Here is a 19,783-nt window from a genome sequence, read left to right as displayed (position 1 = left end):
TTTCCGCGAGACGCCGTCCCCGAGGACTTTTCTGCCCCGCGTCCCTTCCCCCTCTCGCCAGCGGCTCAGCTGGCCGCTCCGCCGAGCGCACGGCGGGACCTAGGCTCGGATCTCCGCGCCCCGGCTTTCCTCGGGCTCCAGCACGTGGTGGAACGGGTGGTGGCGGCCAGACCACCGGCTGGGAGGGTCTTGGTGGCCAGGAGAGGGTCGCTTCGGGGGGGCCCCGGTTACATGCCCGGAGGGCAAGCCTCGCGGTCTGAGCCTGGGGGCCCGCCCACCACACTCCTTCCCGTCGACCTCAGCCCCGGCGCGAAGGCTTCCCCCCCTTTGTGGGGAAGCAAATGGTGCCTTCCAGGCAAGTGGCCATGTTGCTCTAATAAAGCTGGAGGGGCGGCGGCGTGCAGGCAGCAGACGCCACTGGCCGCGCGCGGGAGCCGGGCGCGAGCAGAGCGCAGTCGCGAGGGAGGCGCGGGGGAGGCGAGCGGGAGCCGGAGCCGGAGCCGAGCGGCAGCCAGTGTTGGCGGGGAGCAGCCGGGCGCAGCCGGAGCCGGGGCGCAGCCGCGATGGCCGTGGCCGTGGGGAGACCGTCTGTGAGTGCAGGGGCCTCGTTTCCCTGGCCCGCTCCTCCTCCGGCGCGGGGTGGTCCCTGCTGTGGGGCGGGTGCCGGCGTGGATCGGGGGGCCCGGGCGGGGGCTGCGGTGGCTGTGAGTGTGTGCATGGATTTGGGCGCGCGTCTGGGGCTGAGGCGAGGGCGAGGGCGAGGAACCCCCAGGCTTGGCCATGGCGTGATGCAACAGTGTCTCGCCTCGTTGCGTCCCGATTCCCAGGACGTGGGAGGAAAGGGACCTCTCTCCTATTTTCCCTTGAGGAAGATCCTCGTAGCCACGGTGTTCCTCGGCTGCCGCCCTCCCCGCGCGCACACCTTTCCCCTCGTGACAGCGGAGAACGGCGCTGGGTGCGGGGGTTTCCTCCCGTTTCCTCCGCGTGGAGGGGCGGCCGGGGCATGGGGATGCTTAGCCCAAGCCCCGTGTGTCACTCGGTGGCAGAAGCGGGTCCAAAATCAAGGGGTGGGACTTGCGTGGTGGTTTCCCCGGTGCTTTGTGAGATCCCGGACACCCCCAGGCATCCACCCGGGTGACCGGGCCCTGCCCAGGATGTGCACAAAAGCCCTGCATTTACACACAAAGTTTTCAAAAGGCCCCCTTGTCGGGTGGGTGGAGGTATGAGAATGCTCTGCGGATGGAAGGCTGGGGGCGGCGAGCCATGGAGGCGGGGACGCGAGGAAGAGGAAGGGAGGGCGGGTGCGGGTGCCTGGAGCCTGGAGAATCCGCTGCCCCTCGGCGCGGAGCGCGGGAGCGAGGGAGGGAGGAGGATGCTCCAGCCCCGGGTTTGCGGGCGGGGCAGGGGCCGCGACCCCGGCCCGGCTGGGCTTGGAGGGTGCGGTTTCAGCCGGGGCTCCGCGTCCCGGGCGAAAGGCAGAAGGGGCGGCGGCGGCCTTTTTCGTGAAAGGAGCCGAGTGGGGTGGGCAAGGCGGAGTCCTCTTTCTTTCTCTTTGCCCGTTTCTTTGTCGGTATTCAAAGTCCACTTTCGCCCCACCGACTTTGGGGGCACTCCCCGCGAGGGTTTTCCGGCTCTACCCGCTCTCTTTCCATTTCCATTTCCTTTTCTTCGCCTACTCGTTACTGTGTAGCTGCAGGTGGTCGCTTGAGCAATTCCGTAGACATAGACAGAAGTCCTTAGGAGATACTAGAAACTCAGCAACTCAGAAATGCCGGCTGTGCTCTCAGACACCCGGCTCGTTCTCCTGACTCCTGCTCCGATACACACACTCCCCGGCCCTCACCGCCACCCCCACCCCGGGAAATTCGGGCGATTCCTCTGCGTGTTCTAACTCAGTTTGGTGATTTCGCCGCCAAGATGTTTTCAGAGACATTTTTCGTGGTCAGAAAATGTTCAGTGGTCATATTGAAGTGCACCTATGGGTCTTTCAGGCATTTAAAGTTAATAGTTAATGACATTCTCTTAAGAATTCAGATTTCTTGCACACAAACTGTACTCTTGATAATTAGTGGTCAGAGATTACTGTTATTGAGGGAATTTGTAGTCTCTGGGCTAATCTTTTTTTTTTCTCTCTTGTGAGAAAAGGGGTCCAGAGAGGTCAAGTTTGTCTGGTGAAATTACTCCCTCCCTCACGCTACTTATTTTCAAGGCACAGATTCCAATAACTAAAATAACAGTATCTACTCTAGATAATTGGAGAGCATCTGGGAATGCAATGTTATGTGTGTGTATGTGTGTGTGTGTGGGTGTGTCTTTTTTTCGGAATACCTATTGCTGGTGCATTCTTGAGGCATGGGGAGGTTGAAGAAATAATTTGCTGCACATTGTCTATAAATTAGTTCATATATGCCAGTTAAATAGGAACAGTATGTGGATTTAAGATTTAGTTGTGTGGCCACAATCATATCCAACACCAGGTCTGTCAACCAGATGTGAGCTTAATCCCACAGAATCCTTGAGGAAGACCTCGCTCATGCAAATAATAGAGGTTTTTAAAAGTATGTGCACGGAAGATGTGACTGCTTTCTCTGCACATTCCCTTTTGTCACTGGAATTAAGATTAAATTACGTGCAGTGTAAAAACAGAAGACTGCTTTCTTTGACTGGGTTGTGGTATGGGTGATCAGGAATTGACTACAAAGTTGAAGTCTTTTCATGTATTCCCAAGGAATCATTGAACGGCTTCACTATGTTGTTCACTCTGTAAATGCCCTAAGTGTAGTGTCTGCATTTTGTCTTCTACACAACCCCAGTACGTGTAGATTCTCCAAACACAACCCTGAGAGATCTACATTGCATCCTTGTTAGAATTCTCTACCCCTTCTGTTCCCTTATCTATTCTACGATTAGAACAAAAGAAAGAGTGTGGAGAGAAAATAATCACTCAGGAAGTGGATCTGTGTGTGGAGTTTCTCTAGTTATTTCTTTAGAATTTGATCTTTCACAAAAAGTTGTTTAGGAAAACATGAGCATATCTCCGTTCCCTGAAAACTGCCTCCCTCATCCAGATGGAAGGAAAGTTCATTCAGAATAATTGCCCTCAATTTTAGACATTCTTGAATTTGAACATTTTAATGTGATATCCCAGGTATAAATATGACCTTTTAACTGGGCAAAAATCCTTATATGACAAATGTAATCATTTCTCTTATGAAGTGATTACAGTAGTCCCCCCCTTATCCACGGTTTCATTTTTTGAGGTTTCAGTTACCCATAGTCAACCTTGGTCTAAAAATATTAAGTGGAAAATTCCAGAAATAAGCAATTCATACATTTCAAATTGGCCGCCGTTCTGAATAGCATGATGATGGGCCATTTGCTCAGTCCCGCCCAGGGATGTGAATCATCCCTTTGTCCAGTTTACCCATGCTGTATGTGCTCCTCCCCTTAGTCACTTAGTAGCAATCTGAGTGATCAGGCTGACTGTTGTACCACAGTGCTTGTGTTCAAGTCACCCTTATTTTACCTAATAATGGCCCCAAAGCATTCAGATATGCAAAGAGAAGCCTTAAAGTGATTCCTTTAAGTCAGGGAAGTGATTTCAAGTCAGGGATGGAACCTTTTTTTCTGCCAAAGGCCATTTGGATTTTTATAACGTCATTCGCAGGCCATACAAAATTGTCAACTAAAAATTAGCCTGCTGTATTTGGTCAAACAGTTAATTAACTCACCCCTACTGCCTTGGCAGGGCCAGCCCAAATGATTTCTCAGGCCTTATTAGGCTGGTGGGCTGGACCTTCCCCACCCCTGCTTTAAGCGAAAGGATGAAAGTTTTCAATATGGAAAAGAAAAACCATCTTATGCTGAGGTTGCTAAGATCTACTGTAAGAACAAATCTACCCATGAAATTGTGAAGAAGGAAAAAGAAATTCATGCTGAGAGATCACACTTGCATAACTTTTATTACAGTATACTATTATAATTGTTCAACTTTATTATTAGTTATTGTTAATCTCTTACTGTGCCTAATTTATAAATTAAACTTTATCACAGGTATGTATGTAAAGGGTGTCCCAAAATTCACGCAAGAAGTAATTTTGATAGAAAACACAGGTTTATAATTAAAAATTGTAAATTTTTTATTGATTCATAAAGTATACAGTATAGGGTTATGTATGGAATAGCATATCGGATAAATGGCCTCCACAGCACAAAAAAACTGGATTATCATGTCTCGATAGCAAGCACCATTAACTGTTATTGCCTGAGCAGCCGCATTTTGGTCATGGAAAATTTCAACAAAAGAGTGCGTATGTGCCAGCAAAGCCGTGGAGGCCATTTACCTGATATGCTATTCCATACATAACCCTATACTGTATACTTTATGAATCAATAAAAAATTTACAATTTTCAATTATAAACCTGTGTTTTCTATCAAAATTACTTCTTGCGTGAATTTTGGGACACCCTTTTACTATTGGTGGTTTCAGGCATCCCTCCCCACCCCCCTCATAAGGGAGGGATTACTTTATATTTAGTTGTAACCATTTAAACCTCAAGGCTAAATTCAGATATTGCTTTCTTTTTTTTTTATATATATTTTATTGATTTTTTTACAGAGAGAAAGGGAGAGAGATAGAGAGTTAGAAACATCGATGAGAGAGAAACATCGATCAGCTGCCTCCTGCACACCCCCCACCGGGGAAGTGCCCGCAACCCAGGTACATGCCCTTGACCGGATTCGAACCTGGGACCTTTCAGTCCGCAGGCCGATGCTCTATCCACTGAGCCAAACCGGTTTCGGCCAGATATTTCTTAAGTGGCTGTGTTGTTGGCTAGAAAACAAAAGCTCCAGTTTAGTGTGATACTCTTTATTTGCGTCTTAATCTTATCCCTTAGTTTCTCCATTTCCCACAGGTGGTTTTGGGCTTGGCTCTGAGAAGACCCTGAAGCACATCTGTGGTTTCCAGTGTGTAACTGACCGATTAGCAAGAGCATTTCTCCCCCAGGGATGTGTCCACATTTTGGATGAGTTAGTGTTTTTGCATCCAAGCCCCAGGGCGGCTTTTATTTTTATTTTAAACAGAGCATGGTAATTACTCTACCTGGGAATCAGGCTTTATGTAGCTAGTCCACTCTTAAGGTGTGGAACTCACCCAGTTACAGAGTCTAGGAGTTGACAGGAACCTAAGAGCTCGTTTGACTCAGCTTCCTCCCCAGTGCGGAAATACTTATTCCTAGCAGAGGGTATATGTTTAAACTTTTCCAGTGGTGGACATTCCCCTATGATACCCTTCAAGAAACATGTTTAATTCTTTTTCTGTTGAGCAAGAAGAAATTGAAAACTGAGTTCATTCGCTCATTTATCAGTGGACAAGAGAAATTCCCTTCTTTCCTGGAGCTGTTATTTTCTGAGAGATTTAATGTCCCGTGCATTACAGTGGCATATGTAAGCCATTTAGGGAGAAGGGAACTATTTGAGTGAGTGGATGGTGATGTGGGTAAAGGATCTCATAGGTCTGAGGATCATTACATACAGTTCCTGAAGATACGGTCTGTCTTCAGCAGGGGGAATATGGGACTGGCAACGAAATGTTATTTTCCCTTGTTGTAAAAGTGCCATTTCTAGACTTGAGGATGCGGCCCACATGGAGAAAGATTAATGGAGCTGAAAAAAGTCCAGGGAATGGCCATCCAAATGAAAAAGGGGCTGTCATGCAGGGGGAGGTTTTTAAAAATTAAAACTCTTTAATCAGTGATATAAATTATACACATTGAGGCTTTCTAAGCAATTATTAAGGAATCCAAGAAGTTTGAGGTGCAGTGATCTCTCCTTTTAAAATCTTTTGAAAGCTGTAGATTTTTTTTTGTCTTTTAAAATATCTTTTAAAAAATATATATTTTTATTGATTTCAGAGAGGAAGGGAGAGGGAGAGAGAGATAGAAACATCAATGATGAGAGAGAATCATTGATCGGCTGCCTCCTGCACACCCCATAGTGGGATTGAGCCCGCAACCCAGGCATGTGCCCTGACCAGGAATCAAACCTTGACCCTCTGGTTCATAGGTCGACACTGAGCCACACCGGCCGGGCTAAAATATCTGTTTTAAAAAATATATGAACTGTGGGCTTTATCCCCAATGGTTGGCGTGCAGGAGGCAGCCGATCAATGATTCTCTCTCATCATTGATGTTTCTGTCTCTCTCTCCCTCTCCTGTCCTCTCTGAAATCAATAAAAATACATTTTTAAAAAATGACATGTCTACACATGTGAAAGAAAGGGGCCACATGCTGACCTGACAAGCTCAGGAGAGGCCTGCATGGCAGTTTTGCAGACTCAGAGACCTAAAGTAACCACAAAGGATGGTCTGAAATTAAACCGTAACTAAAAGCAGTCATGGTGGGCAGTTATGTCCTAAGCCGATATCTTCATTGATAAGGTCAACCTTTACCGTAACTGAGCCTGTCTGTCTTTTTGCATCTATGATAACATGTCCCTGGGATGTCTGGGTAACTTGTGACTTCTCCTTTTTATGGAGCCCCTGGAGCACAACCAGGTGTGCTGGGTCTCAGGACAGATACACAGATTCCTTCATCATCATGTTAATTGATCCTGCACCCACCTAAGTATGTGTCCATCATTTTACTTTTTATCCTATCACAGAGGTTTCCCCGCTTCGCTTAATCCCACCTCCTTAAATCTGTCACCAATGAATTTCATGTATAAATACGGATGTAACCCTGCCATTCTCCGGAGCACTATCTCAATTCGTTGAGGTTCTGCTTCCTGGCATATGTCGACAGTTTGGCTCAAATAAACTCACAAAAATTCTTTACAGGTTTCAATGGTTTTTTTACGTTAACAATCACAATGAAAAATAGACCCTAGGAATTGATTAAAATAAAATTATACATATCCTACCAGCCTGATATAAAAGGCTCTAACTAGTAGATTGTTAGTGCATTTTTATTAACTTTTGAGGTTTGCACCAGGAAGCACAACCCATTTCAAATAAACTGCTGCTTAGCAACCACACTGTGCGCCTGTGTGGATCGTGTCTGACTGTTGGGACACTCATATAACGAAGGAACCAGATGCTTAGCGCTTCCCCAGAGGCCACCCTGTGTCTGTCCAGACAAAGGAATGAATGATTTGGATGGCCTGCTTTGATTGATTGCCAGAAGACCCCGTGCGCATACCCGCTGGTGATGCCACTGCTGATAATGATCTCAGGGTTTAGACTCCCTGTGGAGCAGGCTACAATTAGTATTCTGTGCCCGTGTTTCTCTCTATAGGACCTTAAACTTGGTTAGAACTGAGATACGAGGTGTGGGCTGCTCTTGGACTTTTATTATTTATTGAGAACTGTTTCTTGTAGCCTTAGACCTGTGTCCATTGGGGCAAGTGAAGCTGAATCATTCTTTAAACAAAGACCCAGATATACAGCTTCTATTCTTTTCCCCAAGAAGACCTACTTTACAATATAATTGATACCCCCGCCCCTTTTTAAAATCCAGATTGACAGAAAACTCCCTTCCAACTAAACAATACCTCTCCTGACCCATTCAGGCCTGCTGGCAGCCCGTCAATGCAGCCGCTGTTGTACATAAAAACAATACTTGGGCTAAGGTGATACAGACGGACTTCTAAAAAGAATTTGCTGGGTGATCTAAAGTCAAATGTGCATCATCAGACCTGGCCTGTGGTGGAGATCAAGAGTCTGTTCCCTGACAGGACCAGAACCAAGGCATTGGAGCCACCTTTATCCAGGATCTGTGCCACTGAGTGTGAAGGCCTGTTCAAGTCAAAGGACGCATTCTCTCCACCTACTGAACTCTGACCCGTGGAACAGAGTGTGCTGTGTTGATGGAGGGGACAGGCTGAGGTGGAGGCGTCCTGCTCCAAAAAGAACGTCTCTCGTACCCGGATGGAAGCTTTGTTTCTGTAGTTTTGTTTGTTTTGCGTTTGAAAAATTGTGGTAAAAAGATGTAACATAAGATGTATCTGCTTGCTTTTGGTGATTAAGGAACATTCCTTAAGGAAGAATTTATGATTTTCTTATTAAATTTTCTTCTTATAGAAGTATAGTCACAATGATATAGGTAGGTTAGAAATTGCTGAACAAAACAACCTTCCATAGCCGAACACATTAATAAGTATTCTTGGCTTCCTAATCCATCTGCTTTATCAGATATTTCTTGTGTACTTTCTCTGTGCAGGGGCTGAGGTTATGATGTTAAGTATTTGAGAGGCTGTCATCAAATTTCTCTGAAGGACGAGTAAGCAATAGCACTTAGCAAGGAAAACAGGTGGAAAAGTGTTCCAGGCCGAGGGAACAGCATGCACACAGCTCTGGAAGGGAGGCAGAGCCTCAAGGAAACCCAGCGTCGCTGTGACATCAGTGTTCAGAGGGGGCACAGGGGTGAGGCTGGGCTGTGGGAAGAGCCCACACCATGCAGCATTCTCCCAGACGTATGCATAGTTCCCACACAGCTCTTTACATATTTTATATTCCATCCACCCCTGTCCTTCAGCCTAGGATATCTCAGATTCTTGGAATTGGTTGAGGGGAGACACTGGAAATCTGCAGGATTTCCAGTAATTCTCCAGGATTCAGTACAGTAGAGGGGAAGTGGCAAAGGATAAGGGAAGTTAGTGCCTTTCATGGCCACATTGGCAAATTGAGCCCTTAAACAATAAAGGAAGTGAGGATTGAGGAACTGCACAAAGAGAAGGAGGTGGGGTCCGGTGACGGGAGAGAGAAAGTGTGTGTATTCGGAGCCTAGAGGAATTGAAGGCAAAGAGTATGATTATCCCTATTGCTCAATAACAGCGAGCGTCCAGTAGTATCATCCCCGAGTCAGTGATGGGTGGTGGGTGACCTTCAGGAAGACCTTCTGTGCTGCTCGCTGTGGCCCCAGCTCTGGGACTGTGCTCTCTGGAAATGGTTTTGAGGCCATTAGGACTTCGAGCTGCGTGACAGAATTATTCCCCTTGGGATGCTTCTGAACCAGTCCTTTCTCAGCCGTCTGTTCCTAAATGCGGACGCATCAGCTGGCACCCTGCTCTTCTTTGTTTTCTCTCTCCTGAGCGGCTGTAGTATATAGCATTTTGGTTAAGAATGTGGGTTTTGGAGCCGGTCTGCTGGGGTTCTGGGGAATCGTCTCTGCCAATGAACCACCTTTGGGGCTTTAGGCAAGTGACTTACCTTGTGTACCTCACATTCTCCATCTGTAAAATAATAACAGTCTAACAGTACCTCCCTCAAAGATTCATGGGATTAAATGTTAGTATACAACATGCTTACAATGATGCAGGAAATATTTGCCCTCAGTGAAAGGCATGCAAATACTGAAATAATAAGGGCTTTAAAAAAAAAAAGTGCTTATATTGACTTCAGAGAGAGGGGAAGGGAGAGGGGGAGAGAGAGAAACATCAATTGGCTGCCTCCTCCACGACTCCTACTTGTGAGCAAAGCTGAAAGGGCATGTGCCCTGACTGGGAAAGGGAATCGAACCAGTGACCTTTCGGTGCATGGGACAAGGCTCAACCAACTAAACCACACCAGCCAGGGCAATAGGGCTTTTAACTGAAGACCGGGCCCAAAGCAGGAGCATTTGCCCCTTCTCTCCCGCACCTGAAATGCGCAGTCTTGCCTTTTTTCGGTCACAGCTGACCTTTGAGGCTCAGCTCAAACATACTCTCTTCTCGAGGCCTCCAGCACTTAAGTGTCACTCATATAGTATTCTGGAGCTCCTCCCACTTTCTTTAAGTTACATTTTTAAGTAAAGAGGAATTACCAAATATAGTTGTGGATGTTAAAATATCTCATTACCATATGCAGCATGCCCTGCTAGCCTTGAGCGCACTCCGGTGTGCTTACCCTGTGTTGCCAGACCGAAGGATGGAAAAGGACTTGCGGGAGGGGACTGTGTTGTGCACCCTCGCTAAGAAACATTTGACCGGGTGGGTGAAGAGTGATCCTGTGGATCGATTGGATGAAACTTGTGCTGGATGAGACTTGGGCAGCCCACATCCTCGCAGTCTACTTTCTTACTCCAGCTGTTGCTGTGGGAATTTCAGGCAGGTATCTGTGGATCAACAGCGTTGGGCCCCAGGCTTCTCCGCTGTAGCCACGAAGGTTCTGCTGAGCTCTTCTGACCTATGTACATATCTGAATGTCTAAGGCAGTGGTCGGCAAACTGCGGCTCGCGAGCCACATGCGGCTCTTTGGCCCCTTGAGTGTGGCTCTTCCACAAAACACCGGCTCTTCCACAAAATACCAACTTCTGCGCATGGGCCACGAAGTTTCAATCGCACTGTACATGTGCGCCCACATGTGGTATTTTGTGGAAGAGCCACACTCAAGGGGCCAAAGAGCCACATGTTTGCCGTCCGTGGTCTAAGGGAGTCACCATCCCATGGGCCAACCGTAGACTGATGGGGATGGAAGCTGGTGAATAAATACTTCTCTCTCTTGTCACCAAGTCTGACAATTCCGAGGCACAATCTGGGCGTCCCACATGGGCCCCAGCCAGCAGGGGTGATTGTACATCCATATGTACACCCCTAGGATGGCTGCCTGTCCTTTCCTGATACGCTGTTCCCAGTCCCTACTCCTGTTTCTCTGGATCACGTCTCAAAATAGCTACATGCATGTATGTCCTTGTCTCAGGCGCCTGCATTTGGGGAAAACCTAGGTGAAAACACCTTGTTTCCTGGTTTGGGGCTCTTCTTTTCCCTTATGCAGATGAGGGAGCATGAATGTTACTTTTGTAACATACCATGCTACTCTGGACATTATAAAAAAATAGGCTCAGAATGAACTAATCTTTTATCACATTTTTACAGTTTATTGGAGGCAGACTTCAAACTGTTGTAAAAACTAGACTCAGAAAAGGAAAAGGCTGGCTATATCACCTTAACTTTTCTATAATTTTCATTTCTAGTTCCTTTGAATGGAACTCTTCACCGTCTTGCCAGGATGGAAGTGATTGTTTCCGAGTGCCTAGTGCCTAGTTTGTTCTGTAACTTACCCATTTCAAATCGATTACTTTTTATATATTTTAGAAACTAGATACAGAGTATATGGGGGGAAATATGTTTTTGATACATGAGCTATGAACTTGTGCCAAAGCGTAACACTGCTTTGAAAAAAAAAAAAAATCAGAGAAAGTTTGGGCTTACACTGTCTGATTAGATTAGGAAAAAATGAGGTAATGATTCTTGAAACAACATTAATTAACTAATATTGAGCAATTTTAAGGGCCCAGATTAATTTAAGTATCTGCTTGAGAGTTTGTAGGCAAATTTTTTAAGTGATCTCTTCACTTTGTATCTGCCTAGCCCAGAGGAGATTTCTAATAGCAATTTCAGAAGTTGTATGAACCAAGCTGATTCATTTTTCAAATCTCCCCAAATTTGTCACCTTTGCTCTACTCTTAGAGATTTGGTTTGAGTTTTTTGGTGTGAGTGGGTAACCTAAGATTATACCTCTGCCTGGTGGAATGACTTAATTATTTATCTATTACATACCTCTTTGTTTGCAAAGCCATTTCAATCCTTAGTCAACCTCTTAATCACTTCTGCCCTGGGGAATGTTGGCTGGTCCACAGTTGAACAAATTTATTTCTGAGCCCTCTAAAGAAATCTGTTAGTTGTTGCTAATCAAATTTGCCCCATTCAGAAACCAGAATTCCAAGGTATTTTATGACCTTAAGGCTGAAAATTAAATTAAGATATGGTTTCAGCCATTGACATGACTAATAATTAATTTGCTGCCACTAGCTGCTATTCCAAAGCTGGCTTTTAAGCTGTGTGGAAGAAAATCTGAGTCTAAATTGGGTTTCATAACCTAGTCAAAGCTGAGGTGATGAGGACTCTTAGTGACTTTATGTAATAGAGATTTATACAGGCATATTGTGGAGTTAGGGATACTGCTTAATATTACTAAGTCTTCTTTCTTGAAGAACTTGTATTTTATTCCTCAGTGGGTTTTCCTATTTCCCATTCATTTAGTCAACAGACATTGAGCCCCAGCCAGCACCATGCATGAGTGAAGATGTCTAAACCATACTCCTTCTCATTCTCCCACCAAATCAAGCCAGAACCAAAATCTATTTTGGGTATATGGATCTCCCTCTTGCTAAGATTCAAAATCTTGGAATATGTTTTGGCTCAGGAGTGAGTTAGCAAGTTGTGTTTGTCCTTCCCACCACCCAGCCCTCTTCCCTTTTTGTAATGCGATTTGAGGAGTGCTATATAGATAACCGCAACTTTCTTTCCTCCTATGCTACCATTAGCAAGCTATTCTTTTGGTTTAAGGCAGGGATAAAAAGGGCACACCAAAGGAAACTGAAAAATTGTATCAGAATCAGAGGGACTGTTTTCAAAATCTCTGCTAGAGTAATACGTGTACTCCATTCCTTCAGAGCATACTAACTGCCCACAGCATTCCAGATGCCTTTGGCTTGCAGACTACTATTTTCTTTTAGGACACACATGCATTCCCGTCCCCACATGCTAACTGGATCAGTAAGCAAGAACCCATGCTTACTGGGCCAGTGGTTTGTTTCCAAACCTGCTCATGTCAGCTATAGTAATCATCACAGTGGCATAATTTACTAATCCATGACCTATTAAGTGGGAAAATAGAGTTGCTTCTAAATAGATACTTTGGGAAGATTTTTGTAAAGTTGAGAGTTTTTGCTACTTAAAACTGCTGTGAAGGTAATATGGTTAAAATAATTATTAAAAGTTGGACAAGAAAATTAAAAATCAAAAGAGTCTGCCTTTAGTTTGCATTGAAGTGATTTTAAATTCTGGGTCCACTCGAAAGAAACTAACTGGAAATCATGGATGATGCCTATGGGTTTGTACTAGAAGGACATCCCTGATTGGAATCCCTCCAGCTCATTAGGATGAAAATAATGTTGGCCTTAAAATTGGTGAATGAATGTGTGTTTATATGTTTTTAAGGTGAAATAAACTGTTTAGGCTATAACTATTATTTTTTAAATCCCAGTCTTTAAATGCTCTTTTAGATAAATTACTTAATCCCTGCTCCTAATAGTTATTTTTCTAACACACAGGCCTCTACCCTGTGCAGGTAGAAGGGGGAAAAGGTTGATTAATATGGTTCTCCTGAATTGAGATACAGATATCTCTGGGAGAGTTAACTCACTTGACTTATTTACTTCTTTTACACTTGATGTAAATGGTTATTAGGTTTCTTTGTGGAGTTTTTGTTTGTCTGTTTGTTTTTCTCTGATTTCAGAGTGGAAAGGACACTAAAAACATTGCCTGTTTAATCAGTTTCTCTTAGTCCCAAATGTGATTTTGGACACAAAATAATCTCATTTTGGAAAGTCAAGGTTATCTTGTGATCTTTTACATTCTCTCTCAGGTGCACATGAAGACACACACTCAAAGATGTGCTCACTCTGTCAGGGAACTGAAACTCGCATTGGATGTAGATGAAAGCTTGGACCACAGCCTTCGTAGTCAGCCTTCCGGGATTTTTGGATTTTTGTGCCTTGACTTTTTTGGCCCAAATAGTTCATTCCAGCTATCCTTGGATAATCTCCCATCAGCAATTTGATTTAATTTTTTAATCCTAACCATGAGAAAATCGTGTTAAAACACACACACACAAGTACATAGGTGCTTTTCTGTTTCAAAATGAAAGAAGTGGGAGGAGAAGACTTAACAAATCGGAAGCTAAAATGTGTGACTTCTCCATTTTTGAAACTAAAACTGGAGTCATTTTTCATGGTTTTTTTTTGCCTTTAAGTATACATTTGGAATGTCACTGCTAATTTGCACATTGACTTCACCACTAAACTCACTGCACACACTGCAGTGATGTCCTAATTGAAGTGCAATTTCACACATTTTCCCTGTGGTTAGATTTCAGTGGGTAAAGGTTGGTCTTCACAATAACCCTGAGGTAGTTTGATTAGATTCTTGACCCAACCCCTTCAGCACCTATTTGATGGATCTGGATTCAGACTTACCCAAGATAGAAAGTGATGATCTGAAGGCCAAGTCTTCTGACTGTTGGCTACATCCTCTGCTTACCAGATGGAGATGCTGCCCTAGCCTGCAGAATAGCACTGTCCAACGGAACTTCCTGTGGTCACAAGAATGTGTTACCACTGCCTTGTCCAGTATGGTAGCCACTGGCCATATGTGGCTGTTGAATACTTGAAATGTGGCTGATGCAATGAAGGGATTAATTTTCTACCTTGTTTAATTTAAATTTAAATGGCTTTAGTGAAGCTTTTGGAGTATAATCTAGAAGTATTGATTATCTGATTTCTCTCTCTCTTATTATTTTAGAAAAACTGTTTTATTAAGGAAAATTCCAAATATATATGAGTAGAGAGAATGGTATAATTATATCATCCAGCCAAATCTTTTTTTATTTATTTGATGTTTCAATGATAGTTGACACACAATATTATATTAGTTTCAGGTAAAACATAGTGATGAGACATTTATATACCTTAGTAGAGGCCCAGTGCGTGAAATTTCTCGAGACCCAGACCCACCATGCGGGCGGGACCCCAGGCCTCCACACGGGCCTGGGGGGAGGGACCGAGAGGTGCGCCAGCACCTCCTGGTGATCGGTTGTTTGGTGGTTCTGCATTATGGCCCACAGGCCTTTTATAATATAGATGAAGTGACCACCCCAATAAGTTTAGTACCCATCTGATACCATACATATTTATTACAATATTATTGACTATAGTCCCTACGCCAGTGGTTCTCAACCTTCCTAATGCCGCAACCCTTTAATACAGTTCCTCATGTCGTGGTGACCCCCAACCACAAAATTGTTTTTGTTGCTACTTCATAACTGTAATTTTGCTACTGTTATGAATCGTAATGTAAATATCTGATATGCAGGATGTATTTTCATTGTTACAAATTGAACATAATTAAAGCATAGTGATTAATCACAAAAACAATATGTAATTATATATGTGTTTTCCGATGGTCTTAGGTGACCCCTGTGAAAGGGTTGTTCGACCCCCAAAGGGGTTGCGACCCACAGGTTGAGAACCGCTGCCCTATGCTATTCTTTATATCTCCACCCAACCCAATGTTATATCATCTATTTCTCCTCTCCAACTTCCTGTCTCCCCTCTGTACTTCTGCCCCTAAGTTATTTTGAAGTAAACCCCAGGCATAGTCCTATTTTTATTTAAGGGCTAAGCTGGTGAGCTGGCAGAAGGAAGAGGTACTCAGGGATCTTCAAATGTATTTGTGAATTAAAAAAAAGACCTGAAGTACAGTATATGGACGGTGAAAGTTATGGTTTCACAACAGGTAGTGGGTATAGAGATGAGGGATATCTGTATGCTTGACATAGTTTATCACCATCATCCTCATAATGAAAAACCAGGCTTGAGCCCAGAGGACGGACCAGTCACTGTCCAGGCCTTGCTTACGTGTGCTTATATTGAACTTTGGGTTCATGGATCATTTAAACATTTAAACATTATCCGTATGCAGTGTTTATCATTGAGCTTTATTGAACGCCAACAGTGTTATAGAGTCTTAGGAATTTTAAGAGTTGGAAAGCAAGCTGAGGATCATTTTGAGCCCAATCTCCTTGGAGCACTTATTTCCAGAGGGTGGTACTGGATTTGAGTGCACGTTGCATGGCCCAAATGCTTTCTGTCATGCCCAGATTGACTGATTGGCTGAGCTAAAACTTGGAGCACTGTCCCTCCTACCTAGTTTTTAAAACGGCAGATTTTTCTGACCACTTTTAGAGCACAGATGTGATTTCTAAGTCTGCTTTCGGTGTTGTAGATTATCCTTGTTGGAGAGAATTGTTTTGTAATTAACTGGTATAAAGAAGTCATTTATGAAATGGTATCTTTTGGGCTAAGGATTTATGCCTATTAGTGGCAGAGATTATTATAGAAAAATACATGTGTGTTTTCACTATTTCTGTTTATAAAAGAAACCCTTGTAGCAAGCATGTTTTGGTCATGTGGATATTTTGAAGGAAATAATGCATCCATGATATTTAAAGAGCATTTTTCCTTCGTAACATAAAGCAAAATTGTTGCTGTGCTTTTGCAGTTGAATTTAGGAGTTAATAATGATTTTTCTTCCTTGTGATAGAGTGCAGAATATGTAGTCTAAATTTGGAGCCCTGTCCTTAGGATCTCAGGTATGAAGGGGAATGAATTTGTGATGGTCAGAGGATCTTGTATCATCAGAAATGCTCCCAGGCCCTGGCTCAGCTGTCCTATTGATGGAAAAGATAGTATGCTTTAGAAGGGAGAGTTATTAAAAAGTTCAGCAACATTCTGAACAGTGGCCTGCCTGGGATGCTGTGTCTTCTCCATGGTCAAGTCTCTGACAGAGTCTGCCCTTGGTGTTCCCTTCATCTTCTGTTAACCACGGTCTTGGGAGAGAGGAAAAAGTGATGGCTAGTCTTATCTCCATTGCAGCTTACTTCAGGTTGCGTTTATTCCATGATTCACGAAGATGGTGGATAGTTAGTGAACAAGTGCACACCCTACCTATTAATGTTACCACGACTCAAGACGTGGGCCATTTTTGCTAATCATATTCCTGTGTAATGAGCCTTCTTATCTTCACTTGACAAGAGATATTTTAATCCATGTAGGGCCAAGAATAAGATTTAGGAAGATGTTTTGTCAAATCAGTTGCTCCGTCCTTTTCATTGCAGGGGAGAGACAAGAAACTATTAAGGCTTTTGAAATGACTGTGACCTGATTAGGAAAATATAACAACTATTTTCAGCAAGGAGGGCAGAAGATTAGTATGCATAGCAGTGTGTGTGTGTGTGTGTGTGTGTGTGTGTGTGTGTAATGTATTAAAAGCTTATAGATTTTGAAAAGCTTTTATAATCGATCAAATTTAAATCTAGCAATACCACATTTTGAAAAATATAATTAAAAATTCATGTCATCTAGATCTCAATGCTGACTTATTCTTCGTTACAATTAGAAAAATTCTTAATTTGCTATAGCCATAACATTAATAAGAAATAGAGGTTTACCTTCTGTAATCCCATTAAGGTAGTTCATGATCAGTGGTTTATCACACAGCTTTGGAAGGCCTCACTGTGGTTCTGGATTGGATATTTATGCCATGGAAAGGAGAGTAAGGGAGGGAAACACAGAAACCATCTTTGGTCAGAGGGAGCATCAGTTGGCTCATTTATTTCAGGGGGGAAAGTATCAAAAGGGACAAGGCTCAGATCTTCAAACTGCTGTAGCCGGGCAAGCACAGACCACCTCTTAACTCTGGGTGGTGAGGTGAGGGCCTTCGTGGTGCCATCGTTTTCAATTTTTCAAGAGAAGATGGACATTTAGAGTTTGAAGTGATGTTTTCCCATCTGAAAATGTTGGCAACTAGATCAAATATTTTTAAATAGTGTGTGGGCCACATAAACATGTTTGTGGGCCGAGACTGCCAATTTGCAATCTGATTTCCACTGGAAATAATTTATTTTTCTTGTATTTGAATAAAGAAACCATTAAAGGGTTTTTTTGGGGGGCGGGGGAGGTTGGGGTATGCCTTTTAGAATGTTCTAACATTTGAACACTTAAAGCACTTTTTTTGTTTTTGAAACAGAAGTGAAACAGTTGCTTGAACTCTGAGATGAGAGTGTATAGATTATTGTTTGAGGGCAGCATCAAACCTTTTCAATTGTCTCCTTAACAGGATATCTCCAAACAGGTTTGAGCTGTAGGAGACCAAGCTGGGAGAAGCAGAACCAGAGTTGAGAATTACACGGCGGTATAGGACCCAAAGCAGAGAGAGTGGAGGGATTGTGAGTGTGTGCTTGCCCCCAGAAATGTCCCTCTGCAAAAATATGTGCTATATCTAGTGAAGGGGGTGGGGTTTTTTTCTTTTTGGTTGAGATCCAATGACAGTTAATGGCTGTTCCTCACAGGCTGTGAAATTATTTATGAGCTGGCAGTAGGGTGATGTAAAATGCAAGTGGATATAGGTAGGATATGGTCTGTTACCCCAAATTCCAATAAATGGTTAGTGCTAGCGCCAGCAGGGGCTTTAGAGGTCACCTGAGATGAGGAAACTGAGGCTTAAATTTCTCATTAACCTCCCCCCGCCCCTTTTCTTTCCTTGCTTCTTCCTGCCTATTGAAGAATGTATTTTCCAGGAAAAACTTGTGACAATTAGAGAGTCTCAGGAAAACGAACAAAAAAAGCAGATATTTAGTAATCAGCATATTTAGAAAACATCTTCCTAGCAGGTTGATTTAGCTTTTTTTGTTAATTGTTACAAGTTTTATCAATAAAAATGTTCTTTTTCTATGAAGTCGTGGTACCCTTACTTCTTAAAGCCTTACTCTTCATGATGTTTTTGAGAAGCAAATAAACCAGTTAGCTCATCAGAGAAATGTGGCGAAATGACCTGTAATTCTGCAGAATTTCCTAGTGGTAGGCTAAATCACACCAAGTCGATGATTTTAGCTGTTTCTGAACTACAAAACTGGAAGTTTCATATGATTCAAGATAGTAACTTAAGCAAAAGGGTAGTGAGGAGTATTGGGTATCTTTCTGGGGTTTTTTAAAAAGACATCCTTGGGAAAAGCAACCAAGTGAGTTGCTCAGTTTAAAAGGAATAAAAAAGGTAATAAATAAAAATAAAATAAAATAAAAGACATCCTTGGCATTTTACATGGTCATTGATCATTCAGTCCTTCTCAGTTTATCCTTCTCAGACTGTTGTGTCCGAGCATTTTTACTGAGAAATGTGGAATCGAAAGCTCCGTGTGCACACGTGGAACAGTCTTCCTTCCACGTGTTATGTTTGGCTCGAAAAGCCTCCCTTGTCTTGAAGAAAAGACTACCCAGCTACAGTCAGATGCTGGATTTGTTTCTCATTTTTCAGGCCAACAGAAGCAAGTTAGCATGGGATTCTTGGTCCAAGCATAGTACTTTGATACACAGTTATATTAATATTACACCTCTTATTGAATATGTGAGACGCATAAGAACATTGCCCTGTTACTGTAATTGAATCCTAATTCTGACTTGGCAGTGGTAGTTGGGGGTGGGGGTGGCATGAGGAGGTAGAAAGGGCGCAGAGAAAGCATTGTTGTCAACTTTAGACCTTTTCTTCTGCGTATTTTCTAAATTGAATCCACTGGTATTGGCTTTGTCAAACCAACTTCTGTAGAAGTGCCATTTTCATATTTTGGAGGTCACAAATATAACTATAAAATAAAGGACATTTGAGCTCAACTCTGATAGTTAGGGGAAAAGTTATTTGAGAGATGTTATGACCTCTGAATCATATCTAAGACCCCTAACCAAATAAAATAAATATTTTGACTTTTGGCATCAAGGGAATTCATAATAAAAGTATGCATGCTCATTTTTCTTAAGAAATTAGGAAAAAATCCACCCCAAATCAAATCCATAGGAGAAAGCCCAACCCTACCTACCAGCTATATGGCTCATCCAGATCAGCACACCACAGCTGAATAAACACAACCTTCCCGAACAGCAACTTGGCAGTGGACTTTCCTGCACTACTTCGAACCAGAGGGTTTAGTTAGAAATTCGCTTCTGACATTTCACACCCCTTTTGAACTATGAGTTTAAAATTCGAGTTCTTACTTTAGTTCTTAAAAAGCATTTCATAATATTTGTTTATGAACTGTAGAACTAAAGGGCCCCTTTATTGGGATACAAGGTTTTCCAAGGGAAAAGGTATTGGAGAGGCTGAGTCTGTTTCCCCTTAATTTGTTTCTGCAAACA

At 43.3% G+C, this 19,783-nt stretch overlaps 1 protein-coding gene across 4 annotated transcripts in view; it reads left to right on the top strand.

The window, feature by feature from the left end:
- The first annotated feature begins 322 nt into the window (after positions 1 to 322).
- The window catches only part of SEPTIN11 (septin 11), a 92,742-nt gene continuing 73,281 nt past the window's right edge, over positions 323 to 19,783 (top strand). For all 4 annotated transcript variants that reach the window (XM_081100918.1, XM_081100916.1, XM_081100919.1 and 1 more), the window contains exon 1: positions 323 to 590. In XM_081100918.1, coding sequence (XP_080957044.1) covers positions 564 to 590 — 27 coding nt within the window. In that variant the 5' untranslated portion in view covers positions 323 to 563. The remainder of the gene's footprint in view (positions 591 to 19,783) is intronic.

This window comes from Myotis nattereri (assembly GCF_964212035.1).
Source record: "Myotis nattereri genome assembly, chromosome: 1".
NCBI classification, from domain to species: Eukaryota; Metazoa; Chordata; class Mammalia; order Chiroptera; family Vespertilionidae; genus Myotis; species Myotis nattereri.
Note: the sequence above shows the minus strand (reverse complement) of the source record. Positions and strands in the feature narration are given on the sequence as shown.